This window comes from Lissotriton helveticus, chromosome 11 (genome assembly GCF_964261635.1).
Source record: "Lissotriton helveticus chromosome 11, aLisHel1.1, whole genome shotgun sequence".
In the NCBI taxonomy this organism is placed as follows: domain Eukaryota; kingdom Metazoa; phylum Chordata; class Amphibia; order Caudata; family Salamandridae; genus Lissotriton; species Lissotriton helveticus.
This window is the reverse complement of record NC_136072.1, coordinates 219,154,563-219,171,381: the sequence shown is the minus strand read 5'-3', so window position 1 is coordinate 219,171,381 and position 16,819 is coordinate 219,154,563. Positions and strand designations below refer to the sequence as shown.

At 44.3% G+C, this 16,819-nt stretch overlaps 1 protein-coding gene across 1 annotated transcript in view; it reads left to right on the top strand.

The window, feature by feature from the left end:
* KCNAB1 (potassium voltage-gated channel subfamily A regulatory beta subunit 1) overlaps nt 1-16,819 on the top strand; it is a 752,409-nt gene that overhangs the window by 527,433 nt on the left and 208,157 nt on the right. The window contains exon 7 of the mRNA XM_078666222.1: nt 16,140-16,183. Within this exon, the coding sequence (XP_078522348.1) occupies nt 16,140-16,183 (44 nt within the window). The remainder of the gene's footprint in view (nt 1-16,139; nt 16,184-16,819) is intronic.

The window sequence follows — 16,819 nt, the reverse complement described above, 5'->3', positions numbered from 1 at the left end:
TAATATGTTTCTCTTTGATGTTTGGCCTTATTCCTGGACCAATGTCCCCTTCCTGGCTGAGACTGGACAGAATATTGGCTTCATTTTGGATACAAATCTGTCCCTTATGAAACAAATCAATCATCTCTCTGCTACGTGTCTTTTTCTGCTCTTAGTGCTGAGCAACATTCTGCCACTTATCCAATTCTGTCTGAGCCCGAAGGTGGACAAGGTGATCATTCTGCGTCGACTAGACTATTGCAATGCTCTTTTCCTTGGCTCTTCCACCAGTCGTTTCACAAGGCTCCAGCATCAACATAATTTGACAGCCAATTTGGAATTTGATTTACCATACTATTTGATTTGATTTTAAAACTTATAAAGCGCAACGAATGCCCGCGGGCGTCTTGGCACTGACACTAAGGATCGACGTCAAAGCAAATGCATGTGTATTAAATATCTGTTTGAAAGAACCAGGTTTTTAAAGATTTCCTGAACATGATGAGGTTTGGACTATTTTTGATCGTAATGGGTAAGCTGTTCCAGAGTTTAGTCACTCTTACCAAGAAACATCTGCCACCCCAACGAACTTGTTTGAATCTGGGTGCTTGCAGCAACTTGTGATTGACCGATCTAAGATTCCTAGAAGGAGCATAGTATTTTATTCTGGAGGTCAGATAGAGTGGACCTCTACCATGAAGTGCATTGAATGTGATGCATAGTGCCTTAAAAGCTATTCTTTTCCGGACAGGTAGCCAATGAAGTGCCACCAGTCGCTGATTTATGCCTAGGAATGTTCAGGATTAATCTGGCCGCCGCATTCTGCAGACGTTGAAGCTTGCTCAGATATTGATTTTGGATCCCAAGATACAGTGCATTGCCATAGTCCAACTTGGATATTGCAAGGGCAATTACCACTGTTTTTAAGGTCTCTGGGGGAATAAAACCTTGGATCTTTATGATCAGCTTAAGTGTAGCCCAGAACCTCGCTGTAACGTCATTGATCTGACTGTTAAATGTTAGCCGACCATCAAAGGTCACCCCAAGATTTCTAACTTTGGAAACCGGTTGGGGACATTCACCCAGCTCAGAGGGCCACCATCTAAGCGACCAACTCAGAGGATTAGTTCCCAGAAGCAAGATCTCTGTCTTGCTACCATTTCATTTCAGACAGTTGGCTTGCATCCAGCTATTCAGCTTTGACAAACAGGTGCTAAAGCGATCTGCCACCTCGCTTTCACTGTCGGTGATTGACACCACAATTTGTGTGTCGTCGGCAAAGCTGATTACTGAAAAACCATGCTGTCTGATTAAGGCCACTAGAGGGGCCACATATACATTGAAGAACGTAGGGCTCAAGGAAGATCCCTGAGGCACTCCACAATGCAAATTAAAAATTTGAGAGCTGGTACCTCCTACTTCTACCCTGACAGATCGTTCAGCCAGATAGGATAGAAGTAGCTTTAGTGACAGGCTGTGAACACCCAGCTCAGATAGTCTTGAGATTAGGATATTATGATTGACGGTATTGAAGGCCGCCGAGAAGTCTAACAATATCAAGACGGCCTAACCGTCTCCATCAGAGATTGCCTGAGCTCCTCACTAGCAGTAACTAGGGCCGATTCAGTCCCATGCCCTTCTCTGAATCCATTTTGAGAATGGTCCAGCAGATTGTTTGAGGAGATGAAGGTGGAAAGTTGGATATTAAGAATTTTCTCCAGGACCTTTGAACAGAATGGAATTCTAGAGATTGGACGATAGTTGTTGGCATCGTCAGGGTTCAAGTGGGGTTTTTTTTAGCAGAGGAAGCACCGATGCCCCTTTCCATGCCATTGGAAACTTTCCGAGCTGTATAATTCCCCTGAACACATCTGTTAGATGAGTACTAAGCTCTTCGGCGCAATGTTGATAGATTTTAGGGGGACAAGGATCAGAGGGAGCTCCTGATTTAATTCCTTTAATGGTTTGAATGATTTGATCCCTGCTGGGTGGGGTGAAAGAGAAATTCAGAATTTCCGTTAGGGGGAAAGCGTTGACGTTAAGCTCAATAGGAGTGTTGCAAAAAGTGTCATAAATTACTTGCACTTTATCAACAAAAGCCTGGCCAAAAATATTACAGAAGTCTGCATTATTACTCGGGATCCCTCTCTCGGGGATTTTGGCCAATTTTTTAATCAAAAAACAAACAGTGTGGAGGGTCAAGGGGATAGTTTACCGACCTGTCTACTCAATCCCCAGAATACGAATATATAACAACGATAGAGTAGACCAAGTCTAGACAGTGGTGTGTATGACTGAGCAAGTGAACATGCAACCAACGAAAATGCATGCAGGTGGAGCCCAATACCGTTGACTACCCGAGGTTTGAATAAAACCCATCAGACCGCCCACTTGGCGGAGATTCATCATTTAGGGCTTAGTACATATTCAAACCTCTACCTGGCCATTTTAGTGCCAGGGTAGCATGAAACCTCTATGTACAATGTTCCTCACTATAATGGTGTTGGTAACGTGCAGTGCTCAAATAATAATGGTGAGTAAAATTGACTACTGGGCCTTCAGGGAATTTCAGAGTGAAGGACAGAGTGTCAAAGCTTAAAAACACGCCCTGTAGTTGAAGATGGATACTACTCAGTGGCGCTACGCAAGGTGGTCGACATGTTTCTGCCTTCTGGGGAACGACCCCGGCTTTCTTCAGGACCTTTTTATGTAAACTTGCTACTGCAACAAACAATGATATGTGATAGTGAGGAATAATGGAAAATAGTGCTTATAAAAAGTCACATAGCTACCAGGAACTTTACATTTCCAACGTTCACTGGAAGATGAGAGACAGGACTTCTTCCTATCGTGAGACAAAAGTTCACACAGTCAAACAGGATCAGGTCATATCCATGCACCTGTATGATTCCATATACACCACTCAAATAAACATACAAACATGAACAAATTAAATTCCGATTAACTAGAACCAATTGTGTCCCGCTTTACTAAGACAAATAGGCATATTAGCCGCATCACTCAGAGGCATTTCCCCTAGTGATACTCACCCAGCTTTGTGTGGGTGACGACCCCACCTCACCCGGCAACCGCTCGGGGGAATGAGGCCCCGCTCTATAATGTAGACAAAGGACACAGTAAGTGAAAAACATCTTCTGTGTCCAGCCAAATAGCGCTACATGACAACCCAACAAACATGCGACAAAAACACAGAAATCAGCCCACTAAGTTGTTAGCTCTGAGTTGAGTAAACAGGTCACAAGGGACCACAGGCACCAAAGGGTTAGCTGCATCGCACGCCAGTAAGCATTGCTCAACAACTCTGGGTAATCGCATTGTCAGTCACAAAAGAGGCTTTAATAAAATAACCCCAGGTATAAGGTGTAGATATGCACAATAGATTAAAACTATAATTCTATACACCATATCATTAATATAATAGGTAAGTGCTGGAGAACTCTACTGATTGGAAAACCCCAATAATATATCTCAGGTAACTCACATTGGAGTATGGGGGCATCTTTTACTGAGAAAACAAGTAGTGACTATCAAGTATGAGCTCTATCTGTACAGCAACCTACTTCTTACCTAATCGTCTTAAAGAGCTCTTTGCTCGAGTTGTTGGCTGCTGCGATCTTGTCCGATTAATATCTGCTTTTTTCCTCCTTAATTAGCTTTTTATACAAGGCCAAAGACTGTGCATATTTCTTTTTTGATTCTATACTATAGTTTGATCTCCATTGTTTTTCTGTCCTCCGACAAAACTGTTTCTGGAGCCTTAGAGTCTCAGAGAACCAAGGTTCGGATGGTATTTTCCTTTTTGTCGAAGAGGTGAGAAGAGGTGCAGCTATATTGGCCGCCTGGGAAATCCAGTCACTAAGTTTGTTGACCGCTGGGTCAATATCTAGCCCCGGATTAGGTGCATTCTTTTGGAGGGAAGTGTAGAAAAGATCCTGATCGATTTTATCCCAGTTCCGATAAGAAAAAGATGGAGACGACACAAGTTCAGTATGTGGTTGGGCAGAGGCTTTAATTGTAAATATAATTGCTCCATGATCAGACCATACCACCGGAAATTTTTTGTCAATACTGATCATGGGACTGCATGTAAAAATATCATCCAAAGTGTATCCCGCATCGTGGGTACATTCTTTAACCAACTGTTCCAAGCTCAACCTAGCCAGTGCCTCAAAGAGGTCACCACTACTAGTACATAAAGAGCTCTCAAGATGGTAATTAAAATCCCCCAAAATGGTATAACTAGCATAGTTTAGGCTGGATTCTAAAAATGGGGTAAGAATGTCGAACAACGGGTGCTGAGCTTGAGGAGGGCGATAGATTAGGAGACCCCATGTGGGTAGCTGTGCGCATTATAAGTTTAGTTACAATACAACATTCAGAGAATCATTATGGTTCCGTAGGACCTGAAACTCAAGCAATTCACAATCCGATGAAGTACCAAGTGAAGAAACTTTCACTGAGATATAATTTTTTGCAATGATTGCCAGTCCCCCCCTCGTTTATGTATCCTATCTACTCTAGTAATGTGAAAGTTTGAGGGAAGAGCTAAATGAAGTCTGGATCTGAGGATTCATTGGCCCACGTTTCTGTGACAAAAACTACGTCTAATTTAAGACTATCAATCAGCTCAGCCATCTCCAAGTTATGTTTAACTAAGGAGCGGGTGTTGAGTAACATGGCTCTGAACTGTTTGCTAAACTCTTGCTGTGTGTGTAAATTCAAAGACAAAGGCTGCGAGAAAGCGAAACCGAGATCACAGTATGGGCACTTACTGGGCTCTATCAAAGGGTCGATCCTAGGACAGCACAGAGGTTTAGGATCGGGTTTTCACCCCCATAGCTCTTCACGAGAGTAAGAAATAGGTCCTGAAGTTAAAAAGGCAGGGGTTCTGGCCCTCGGCCCTGGCCAGGCGTTAACGGGTGCAGACGGGCTTGCCTTTGGCGCGCCTTTGGTGCGCCGCCGGGGTGCCCGCTGCGCGTACGCATAGCTTTGCCCTAAATAGCGTGAAGTGCCAGGACACTAGAGCGCTAACCGCGCTTCTGACTCCATGGGGGCCCTCCGAGCAAACGGCACACGCCGCGTCGGACCGGGGCCAATGAGCAACCGGAAATGATGGTACAGGTAGGAGGCTTGTTCCCCACACTCCCAATTCAAACTTAGTGCAAATTTTAAAAGCGCAACAATGCTACATACAATTTTTAAAATAGGCTGATGAAAGTTGAGGCAGATTTAAACAGCACCACACACCGCAACTGACATCGAGCTAGATGTGTCAGCTGCGTGCGCGCATAGCCTTGCCCTAAATAGCGTCAAGTGCCAGGACGCTGGAGCGCTAACCGCACTTCTGACTCCAGGGGGGCCCTCCGAGCAAACGGCACAAGCCGCGTCGGACCGGGGCCAAGGAGCAACCGGAAATGATAGTACAGGCAGGAGGCTTGTTCCCCACACTCCCAATTCGAACTTAGTGCAAGTTTTAAAAGCGCAACAATGCTACATACAATTTTTAAAATAGGCGGATGAAAGTTGAGGCAGATTTAAACAGCACAGCACACCGCAACTGACATTGAGCTAGTAGTGTCAGCTGCGCGTGCGCATAGCCTTAAATAGCGTCAAGTGCCAGGACGCTAGAGCGCTAACCGCGCATCTGACTCCAGGGGGGCCCTCCGAGCAAACTGCACAAGCCGCATCGGACCGGCGCCAAGGAGCAACCGGAAATGATGGTACAGGTAGGAGGCTTGTTTCCCACACTCCCAATTCGAACTTAGTGCAAGTTTTAAAAGCGCAACAATGCTACATACAATTTTTAAAATAGGCGGATGAAGGTTGAGGCAGATTTAAACAGCACCGCACACCGCAACTGACATCGAGCTAGTTATGTCAGTGTTGGCCATGCTGGATTCCTTACACTGGTTGCAGCTATTAAGAGGATTTCCTTTAAATCTTTATGCAGTATACACAGAGGCTCCTTTGATATGGGGCCTAACTACCTCAAGAAGAAAACATTTATGATCCACTGAAGCCTCCCTAGTGGTGGGGCCTAGGTTTAAGAGGAAATGCCTTGGAGGTAGGTCTCTTTCTCACACAGCTGTCAAGCGGTGGAATTCACCTCCAGTCACTTTGGGTAAAACTAGGGATCTTCTGTGCTTTTGTAAGACTTTATTTGGAATAGTTTCTCATTCATCACTTTTGTATTTGTTCTATTCTCCCTCTAGCGCCACAAAACCTATACAGGTAGTAGAGAGCTTTAAAAACTTTTAAAATAACATATGATAAGCATATCCACTGCTGCTACAATCACTGTATGTTGCTATAAATCTATATGAACTATATTGTTGAGAAAAATATTGAATGACAGAAATATTGTGCCCTAAATATCAATTCAAAAATATTGTGCCTTAGCGTGTAGATTTTCTGTTGTTAACTCCAATGGAGCGATATTTAGTCCATAATATTCTGGCACCATATCTAATTAGCACTGGACTCGTGAGTAACGGAAGCTCAACTCAGGTGTCGACTCAGGTGTTGACTCACCTACATTATAAGTGGACTCACTATTTCACTCGTATTTCGAGACCACGTTGAGCTCAGTCTGAGGAAACCTTGCCTCTTGACATGAACCTTGTAATGTTCACCCTTCTTTTCCAGGTTAACGCCACTAAAGTAAAAAACGAAACAAGATTTTGAGTTATACTAACCATAGTATAAAACACTTTAGTATCTCACAGTCTAATTATGTCTTTATGAGGTCCAGGCATAGTGTTAAATCAAATTATTTGCACCTAATGTGTACCATGCCCAAGGCTTGATCTGTAAAAGAATATGTCCCGGGGCGCAAAGTATTGCTCAGCACCTTTTGTGCTCTTCGCTCTCTTGCTCAAAGTCTGCTGCGGAAAAATAAGTGGTACAAAAGGGGGGTGGTGATGGACGGAGCATCTGAATCAATCAAACACTCACACCCAGTCAAAAGATCTGGGTTTAATCCATCACCGTTCTTTAGCCCACTCTGCCACCCCAGTTCAGACATGGTTATATGCAAATCAGTCTGACCCTGTGCCTCATGGGAACAGTCCAGCCCGAACTGCCAAGCCATGTCTTCCCTGGACCGTAAACAAGCTTCCGAGGACCGGTTTCTGGCATTCCAGCCGTCTTCAGCCCGGCTTGCTTGAATCCAGTGGCAAAGTGAGCAAGGGACTCACGTCTGAGCATACCCTGCCACACTTATGGCGGCCAAAAGCGGTACAAAAGGGGGGTGGTGATGGAGGGAGCATCTGAATCAATCAAACACTCACACCCAGTCAAAAGATCTGGGTTTAATCCATCACCGTTCTTTAGCCCACTCTGCCACCCCAGTTCAGACATGGCTATATGCAAATCAGTCTGACCCTGTGCCTCATGCGAACAGTCCAGCCCGAACTGCCAAGCCATGTCTTCCCTGGACCGGAAACAAGCTTCCGAGGACCGGTTTCTGGCATTCCAGCCGTCTTCAGCCCGGCTTGCTTGAATCCAGTGGCAAAGTGAGCAAGGGACTCACGTCTGAGCATACCCTGCCACACTTATGGCGGCCAAAAGCGGTACAAAGGGGGGGTGGTGATGGACGGAGCATCTGAATCAATCAAACACTCACACCCAGTCAAAAGATCTGGGTTTAATCCATCACCGTTCTTTAGCCCACTCTGCCTCCCCAGTACAGACATGGCAATATGCAAATCAATCTGACCCTGTGCCTCATGGGAACAGTCCAGCCCGAACTGCCAAGCCATGTCTTCCCTGGACCGGAAACAAGCTTCCGAGGACCGGTTTCTGGCATTCCAGCCGTCTTCAGCCCGGTTTGCTTGAATCCAGTGGCAAAGTGAGCAAGGGACTCACGTCTGAGCATACCCTGCCACACTTATGGCGGCCAAAAGCGGTACAAAAGGGGGGTGGTGATGGACGGAGCATCTGAATCAATCAAACACTCACACCCAGTCAAAAGATCTGGGTTTAATCCATCACCGTTCTTTAGCCCACTCTGCCACCCCAGTTCAGACATGGCTATATGCAAATCAGTCTGACCCTGTGCCTCATGGGAACAGTCCAGGCCGAACTGCCAAGCCATTTCTTCCCTGGACCGGAAACAAGCTTCCGAGGACCGGTTTCTGGCATTCCAGCCGACTTCAGCCCGGCTTGCTTGAATCCAGTGGCAAAGTGAGCAAGGGACTCACGTTTGAGCATACCCTGCCACACTTATGGCGGCCAAAAGCGGTACAAAAGGGGGGTGGTGATGGACGGAGCATCTGAATCAATCAAACACTCACACCCAGTCAAAAGATCTGGGTTTAATCCATCACCGTTCTTTAGCCCACTCTGCCACCCCAGTTCAGACATGGCTATATGCAAATCAGTCTGACCCTGTGCCTCATGGGAACAGTCCAGCCCGAACTGCCAAGCCATGTCTTCCCTGGACCGTAAACAAGCTTCCGAGGACCGGTTTCTGGCATTCCAGCCGTCTTCAGCCCGGCTTGCTTGAATCCAGTGGCAAAGTGAGCAAGGGACTCACGTCTGAGCATACCCTGCCACATTTATGGCGGCCAAAAGCGGTACAAAAGGGGGGTGGTGATGGAGGGAGCATCTGAATCAATCAAACACTCACACCCAGTCAAAAGATCTGGGTTTAATCCATCACCGTTCTTTAGGCTACTCTGCCACCCCAGTTCAGACATGGCTATATGCAAATCAGTCTGACCCTGTGCCTCATGGGAACAGTCCAGCCCGAACTGCCAAGCCATGTCTTCCCTGGACCGGAAACAAGCTTCCGAGGACCGGTTTCTGGCATTCCAGCCGTCTTCAGCCCGGCTTGCTTGAATCCAGTGGCAAAGTGAGCAAGGGACTCACGTCTGAGCATACCCTGCCACACTTATGGCGGCCAAAAGCGGTACAAAAGGGGGGTGGTGATGGACGGAGCATCTGAATCAATCAAACACTCACTCCCAGTCAAAAGATCTGGGTTTAATCCATCACCGTTCTTTAGCCCACTCTGCCACCCCAGTTCAGACATGGCTATATGCAAATCAGTCTGACCCTGTGCCTCATGGGAACAGTCCAGCCCGTCCATCATCCCCTTTTGTATCGCGCGGAAAAATAAGTGGCAGTCCCAAAAAGTGAGTGCCAGTTGGTCCCACCTGTAACCACCTGCTCATGTTAACCCTTTCGATGCTGATGACGGAACCGCTCCGTCATCAGCTGCGGTGGCGCTGTGCTGATGACGGAGCGGTTCCGTCATGGCCCGGCCGCAGCGCCTGCGTGGCGCGGATTCCGCGCCTGCGCTGGGCGTTCTATTGAGCGGGCGGGGCCATGACGGAACCGCTCCATCATGAGCACAGCGCAACCGCGGCTGGTGAAGGAGCGGTTCCGTCACCAGCATGCGCCCGCCGCGCGGCCGCCCCGCCCCCTTAGTGCTGCGGCGGAATAGTGGCCGCGGCGATGCGGTTAAAGTACTGGCCATACATGGTTCATAGACAAGTCTACAGTACTAGTTATTACCATCTGTATACCTTACCACTAATGCCCTACTTATCCATACCAGAGTATGTCCTATTGCTTACAAAGTTGGCCAATTCTAATGTTTTGAAAGCAGGTTTAAATCTCTTTGCACAGATTTAATCCCTTCTGCACTGCATTTAACACAAATAAAGAACGAAGCAAAATAATGCATAGGGAATATGTGTTTCTTACCATACAGCCTGATAATAAATTGGTACTTCAGAGCGTGTTGCTATGTAACATTCATTCCTTGTGATGCTAGAGCATCTTTGCTTGCAGAGAAATACAAGTAATCTCCTTACTGTGAAGAAACTATTTTTCTGTCTGTACTCTGTTGCCAAGGGCAGTGTTCTTTGAAGAGTGTGTGCTCTGCAAGGCCAGTGGAGGCATGGCCTTGGACTGTGCTCAAATCCTGCTTTCTTACATCTGGGAAGAAACCACACGAGGTCCTATCCATAAATAAAAAGAGCTTTTAACTCATCAGACAGCTCTTTACTATAGATTTGCATCCCGCTATAAATGTTTAAGCTGATTCTACTCGCTATAAGTACAAACAAATACTATAACTACAAAACCCAGAGGACAGAAAATACATTAGATGTATGAAAGCAAACCTAGAAGGACTTCAAGAAGCTCTATCAATAATAGATGTTCACAATATTGATTTGAGATGCTATTCCAGCTGAAAATTGAGTTTCTGCTATTAATACGAGAATGAAGAGCTGCAATTTTGTATAGGACTTAATAGCCACCAACATTCAAATTAGTTTTAGACTGTGGGTTTTTCAGTGCTCTTAGAAGATACTAGCAGAGGCTACAGCAATCTGTTACAATAGATTAGACATCAAAATAGGCAGTCGCTGACATCACTACAGAAGAGGCATTTAAATGCCAACTTGAGACCTTGGACCTCATTATGAGTGTTCCCGTTAATTACAATGTGTTCATCACTCCTGTTACCGCACATACCACATTTAGTACACTGCGGCTAACACCTGACACCCAGAGTTTTTCTCCATAAATTTCATCGTCACACTTGTCAATATTTATTGACAGAAATATAACCAATTATTAGCAGGGCGTGTGGATTTCATTGCCTTGTGTACCAAAATCGGTATGCTGTCATTATCAGACCAAGCGGAGTTGAATTTTATTGTATTGATCAGGGTTCTCCAAAGTCGGTCCTAGAGGGCCGGATCTATGCCAGAATTTTAGCATATCCAGATTTAGATAAATGTAGCTATCTTAAAATCTGGCATGGAACTGGTCCTCCAGGACTGACATTGGAGAACCCTGGAATTGATAAATAAATATCAGTCCAAACACTGGAACACTCATAATAAGGGCCCATGGATATGATTGTCTTCAATGACTGTTACATGTTATGAAGATGTGTTTCTGGAGAGTGAAGAATATCAACTCCTTTTAACATCAATACTATCAGACCTTATATTTGATCTTAACAGGATCAATCAACAAAGAGACTTCCTTTGTAACCATCTGGGGTGTATGTCAAAATATCGAAGTCCAAAATATCTTCCTACAAAATTATCAGGTCTGAAATATTGACTAACACAATATTGTGGAGATAAGCATTTGTGGGTAGGTATCGATTTACTATTCTATTCATTGGGTGATTAAAATGATTGTTACTGCATTAGAAACTAAGGTGGTCATCTGTACCCTGGGGGTGGTTCATGCCTCCTACCATCAGCACCAGAGGAACACTTTCTGCAAAAATGTAATGCCAAGAGGAATATTTTCTGATTTTCAAAAACAAGTGCCCAAAGCTTGATTGTTTTTTAATGAAATAGGAAATGTATCTGATGCACTGGGCATTGTATGTATGCACATCTGGAAAATGTTATAATGTTCCTGTTCGCAAGCACCAAAGGTTTACATGGCAGTTACAAACAGCAATAAAGGTTATCAAATGGCCAGCAGGAGGGCCTTCCATCATCCAATAACACGCACCCTGTTGTGAATGGGACACCAACTAAAAATGACAGTTGTCAGAGCCAGAAAAGGTTCTGTCATCAGAAAGGAAGCAGTTCCCCTGCCTTACAATTCAGTGGAGGAACCACAGAATTGGTAGAAGGGGTGTTCTTTGATTTTTGGCAGATACCCCACATTCACCAATGCCTAGAATACCCTGTAAGTGTAGATTGTGGAATGCTGACTTTGGCTTTGCAGAGTCTAGGAGTTTAGCATACAATTAGGTAAATACAAAAAAACTGGAACATTTCATGAGAAAGTTGCAAAGCTTTCTGTTTTATGAGAGGTTATTGACAAACGTCTGAACTGATTTAAAGGTTCAGATGAAGAGTAGTTAGAGGTCTCATTTAGAGTTTGACAGGGATTCAACAGTTCGCTGCGGGGTTAAAGAAATAACTTCAGCTCCCTTGGCGGACAAATGTTTGCTAGATTTTAGAGATCCCGTCTGCCTGGCAGAGAGTTTCATGCCTTCAGATGAGCTGCAGAGCTATCACGCTCTTCCCAGTAGTCCTGACCAGAACAAAGTACATTGGACCATCTGCTCTAAACAGCAGTACTTAGACCAACAACCTGATGATCTCCCTTGGGCCATTAGCCTAAGGTTTCCACCAGGGGTGCTGGAGGGGTACCACCAGCAGAAACATAAAGAGCTGTACAACTCTAATTAGAGAGGAGATCTGTCAGTTTGGTGGACAGAGTACTCCGCCACCTATCCACCAAACCCTTGTAACCCCATACATGTTTTCATTACTTTCAGAAAATCAAATAAGCTATTGCAGTACATTTGTACGAAATTTATTAATATTCAAAAACAATTTTCAGGATTTATCAAAATAAAATTAAACAACACTAAGACCACTTTGGTTTTTATTTTATACACCTCTTTGGGGATGTAAGCAAATGAGTCTCAGGTATACACATCACAAAAAGACAGCATAAAGCTAAACGCTATATTTTGGTCTAACACACATAAAAACACAGATATTTCATTTGTTATAATTTTACATGGGGCAATATAAAATTTGTTTGACTAGGAAAACTGTGACATTTGTGGTGGGAGAAGTCTATCCTCCACATAATTCTGACAGACTTGATTTGAAAAATTACATTAGCATTAACCATGCCAAATGATGCAGTAGAGGAAAACATTCACCTCTATTGGTCTTGTACATGTGAACATATTATTATTATTGCATCCAGGAAAGTAACGTGTTTCCTGACCAGATGCTGAATAATAAGCCCACACTCGATTTTGAGATGTCAAATTAGTTTCACGATTGATTTTGTTAGGTGGAAATGACAGAAGATGCTGAGAGAAAGATAACAGGCAACAAAACCAAACTCAAAAAACAAAACAAATGTATCACCAGAAAACAATAGTAAGTATTATATACCAGTAAATACCAGAATTGTCCTAGTTTGACATTCTATCAAGGACTGGATTTTGAGACTTGAGACTTGCTCAATGAATGGGTGACTAATCCCAGTAGCTACGGTGCCACCCTGCACTTAATAGTACATTTGAAAGATGCTAAGTAATTTCTTAAGAGGGTCCCAGTTAAGAGGAAAAGCATAAAGGACAAAAAACATATTGGCAATCATGTAACTCTTGATTGAAGGTGAAGATTAATAAAGAAGTTATTAGAAAGGCGCCAAACTCCCCATGAGATCAGGAAGGAGGAAATAACCATTACATTATCCTCAAGTAGACTGTGTGGAAGTTCTCCACGCAAGAAGCAACAATGTGGGGCAAAACTAGGAACAATTAACAAAATATGGGATGAAATTAATGAAATATAAATGTTGCAACACATCAGTTACTTCTAAATACCTCAATATTTGAATAAAACAGGGCCTGACATCACGGGAAAAGACTCTACTTATTCTTGCATTGGGGTCCTTTGATAGAATTCTCTGGTAAGACCACACTCTTGGAAGGTGCAGACTATAAGGCACATTTCCAAAAACTCATGGCATCAGTTTGGCACACAAAGAAGAAGCTGGAGTTTGACGTCCTAAGTCCAGTGCCAAACTCCACATTCCTGGTGCTGCTCTCCTCATCATACGCTCCTTTAGCTTTATGGAACATCCCTCTGAGTGAGAAAAGCCCAGTGTTATCTAAGCAGTGAGTACACTTGAGCATGGGCTGAGTGCACATTCCACAAATGTGCTTCTTGATTGCACAATGAGCGCAAAAAATTCTGCTGAATGCTTGCAATCTCTGGTAAACTCTCATCATTCCTGTTCAACAAGGCTATCAATCCCAACTTACATGGGTGACCTGGTAAAAAAAATGTGCTGTTTCTAGCAACTTGTGTTCTTAAAATCTCATATTCCATTTCAGCGCTAACTCAAATATCCTTTGCCAAAACAGTGAAGAAAATGGGATCATGATAAGGCCTGTGGAATACACATGGATGGTTTAAGGACCTTGCCCCGAATTGCAGAAAGTGCCCTGGGTCTGCAACAGGCGTTTGCACCCACTTTGTGCACCCCGGGGCACTTTGCTATTACAGAAGGGGCCTCAGACGCTTGTGAGCCCCTTCTGTAATACTGATAGCGCTGGTGCACATAAAGCGTCAGTGCTATCTGCAGGCGGCGTTCCTCATTTGCGTGGGAGTGTGCCCCATGCAAACGAGGGAATGCCTTTGCCTCTGCGCCCGTGCTGCACTGCAGACGCAGGCACAAAGGCAAAGAGACCTTCAGGAGGTGCACTGAGAGTGCGCCACCTACAAGGGGGAGGACTGTCAGTGCGCCCCCTGATGAGAGCCCTCTGGAGGGGGAAGGAACCCCTGACATCCCTTGGGGATCTCTAATCTCCTTAAAAAGTGCAGGCGGGTTGTCGGCTGCACTGTGAAAACACAGAGCAGCTGTAAATCTGCCTCTCTATTTTTCTCAGAAATGTGTGACCCCCAGAGCAGCACAAGTTTCCCCTTGCCCTGAGGGCAGCGCATTCATGGTTATAGGGCCCATTTTCACTGTTGGCACTAGGCACACCTTTTTAAAGATGCGCCCGACGCTGGTGCCGAAACCAGGGTTTGAGCCTCAAGGTCGCGTCCACATCCTGTGATTCTGGGCAACTCACTTAATCTCCCCGTGCCTGAGTGTGTAACGTAACCGGTGCTCATGTAAAGCGCTCCGATACCTTCAGGTCGAGTTCGTGCTATATAAAATATGCAAAAAACAATGAAAATGAGCATTTACCATAATACAGCCCCAGGTCTTCAACCACTCTTAACTATGCAGTTCGGAGTATTAAATGGTTACACGTTCTGTTCAAATATACCTGCACTATTCTAAATCCTCTAAGGAGCTACTGTACCAGATTACCTACTGACATCAATGGCAAAGGTCTCTGAGCACTGAAGATGAATTTAGTACACAAATACCTAGTTGTATGAGTGTAAAATTCATGTTTGTTATTCATAAAATATGAACGTATTAAGTGTGAGCAAATCTGTGTTATAGATTTTGGAAGGTGGGGTACCTGCCGCAGTACATGAACCTCAACAAACTTGCAAGTTTGTGGATATTAATAAACCTCCCACAGTCCCACTTGGGGGATAGTTAGATATGTAAACCTCTGAAGGACAGATGAAAGACCATTCTTAGTTAGGAGTAAGAAGGGAACGGCCACACAACTGGTTGGAATGCAAGAGAAGGGTTTTCTCCTTAGTGAAAACATCATGGTCAGAATCTTGTTGTGAGTATTGCTGTTCGATTCTGCTATTAGGTGCAGGAAACGTTTTTAATCACCGAACCAGATGCACTTTATACAAAACTTTGCACTGCACGTATGCTTACAAATATTAGAACAAAAGTGTTCCCCTAGAGTTGGATTCAGTCTTGTGTATGTGTATGGAGTGTAGTTCTTTTGTCTATTTTCTGATCGTTTTACATTGGCATTCTGTGAGATTGCTCCAGATGCAAAGAAAAATAAGATTTTGTAGCGATTTTACATTTTTTTATCCCTTCGAAAGGGGAATATTTGTAATATGAAGTTGTATATTTGTTACACCTTTTTATAAATATTTTAATTAACTATGCATTAGTAAACTTACTTACTTACTGTTCGGTTCTAACCTCGCAGTCTGTCCACAGTCAGAGCCACGGACGAATCCCACCTCTAAATATGTCTCAAAATTAGGTAGCCCATTAGCTGGTAGGCCACATGCCACACAGCAGTCTTCTATCAACACACTGTAAATAGAGTCCTGAATACACTGGAAAAATGTACAAATGATAAAGACTATGAGTTTTTATCTAGCAAAACAAATGTTTCATTTTAACTTGTACTCTTTATTAGGCTGATGATGTACATCCGTTAGGATCTGTCTCTTGAATAAAGTGCAGATGATTGATTTGCGCTGCATCTTTACTGTTAACCTCATCACTGTGGCACGAATTCTGCCGCAGTGCTGAACATTCCTATCACGGGCGTGGTCATGCCGGCTCCCGGCCGTCATCAGCACACGCCCACCGTGACTCATGACGGCCGGGAGCCGTCATGGAATGAAGTGATACATATACTAAATAGTTTGTACTCTGTCTCTTTGGTATCAGATACATATAATGATTCCTTTGTGCTGTTTCTCTAACAGACATTCTTGTTTTCATATTTACAGAGCTGAAACCGAAAGAGGACTTTCTAGAAAACATATAATTGAAGGTGCGTACTGCCATGTATTTTAATTTACTTTAATTTTCAAAATGTCTCTATATAGCTTGCATCAGTGGAAATGCTAGAATTCTATGCAATAGCTATGATTATGATGGCATACACCGCAGCAGCTCCTCCATAATGGTGGAGGAGTGTTGCCCCATTGGCTGAGAGGCAGCAGGTGAGAAAAAAGAATTATATTTTACTATTGTTTTATTTTTCACCTGCTGGCTAAGCCAGAGTTTGCAGGTAGTGGCAAGCCGGCCCATGAGAGGGGAGGAGGAATGGTTCCTGCACTGTAAGTGCGCAAGTGTGTTTGCCGGCTGTCTCAGGTCAGCCAAACACGCATGCGCACTTAGGTTTTTCCAACCCAGTTGTATTGAGCAGCAGAGCTGGAGAAACAGCACAGACTCTCTGTCCTGAGTGGAGCGTCAAAGCAGCCTGCTCAGGCCAATCCCCGCACTGCTCTCGTGCTTGAAAGCAGTGCGGGAATTGCACAGGGGTCTCTGATGCTGGCCCTGGGGAAGCTGGAGCCCAGGAAGCATTGGAGAACTTTAACATGAGGCGGCAGAAGCAGCATCAGGTACTTTTTTTATTTCTTTTTTTAAACTCGCTCTCACCTCTTCAATCCACCTGCCCCCCCTT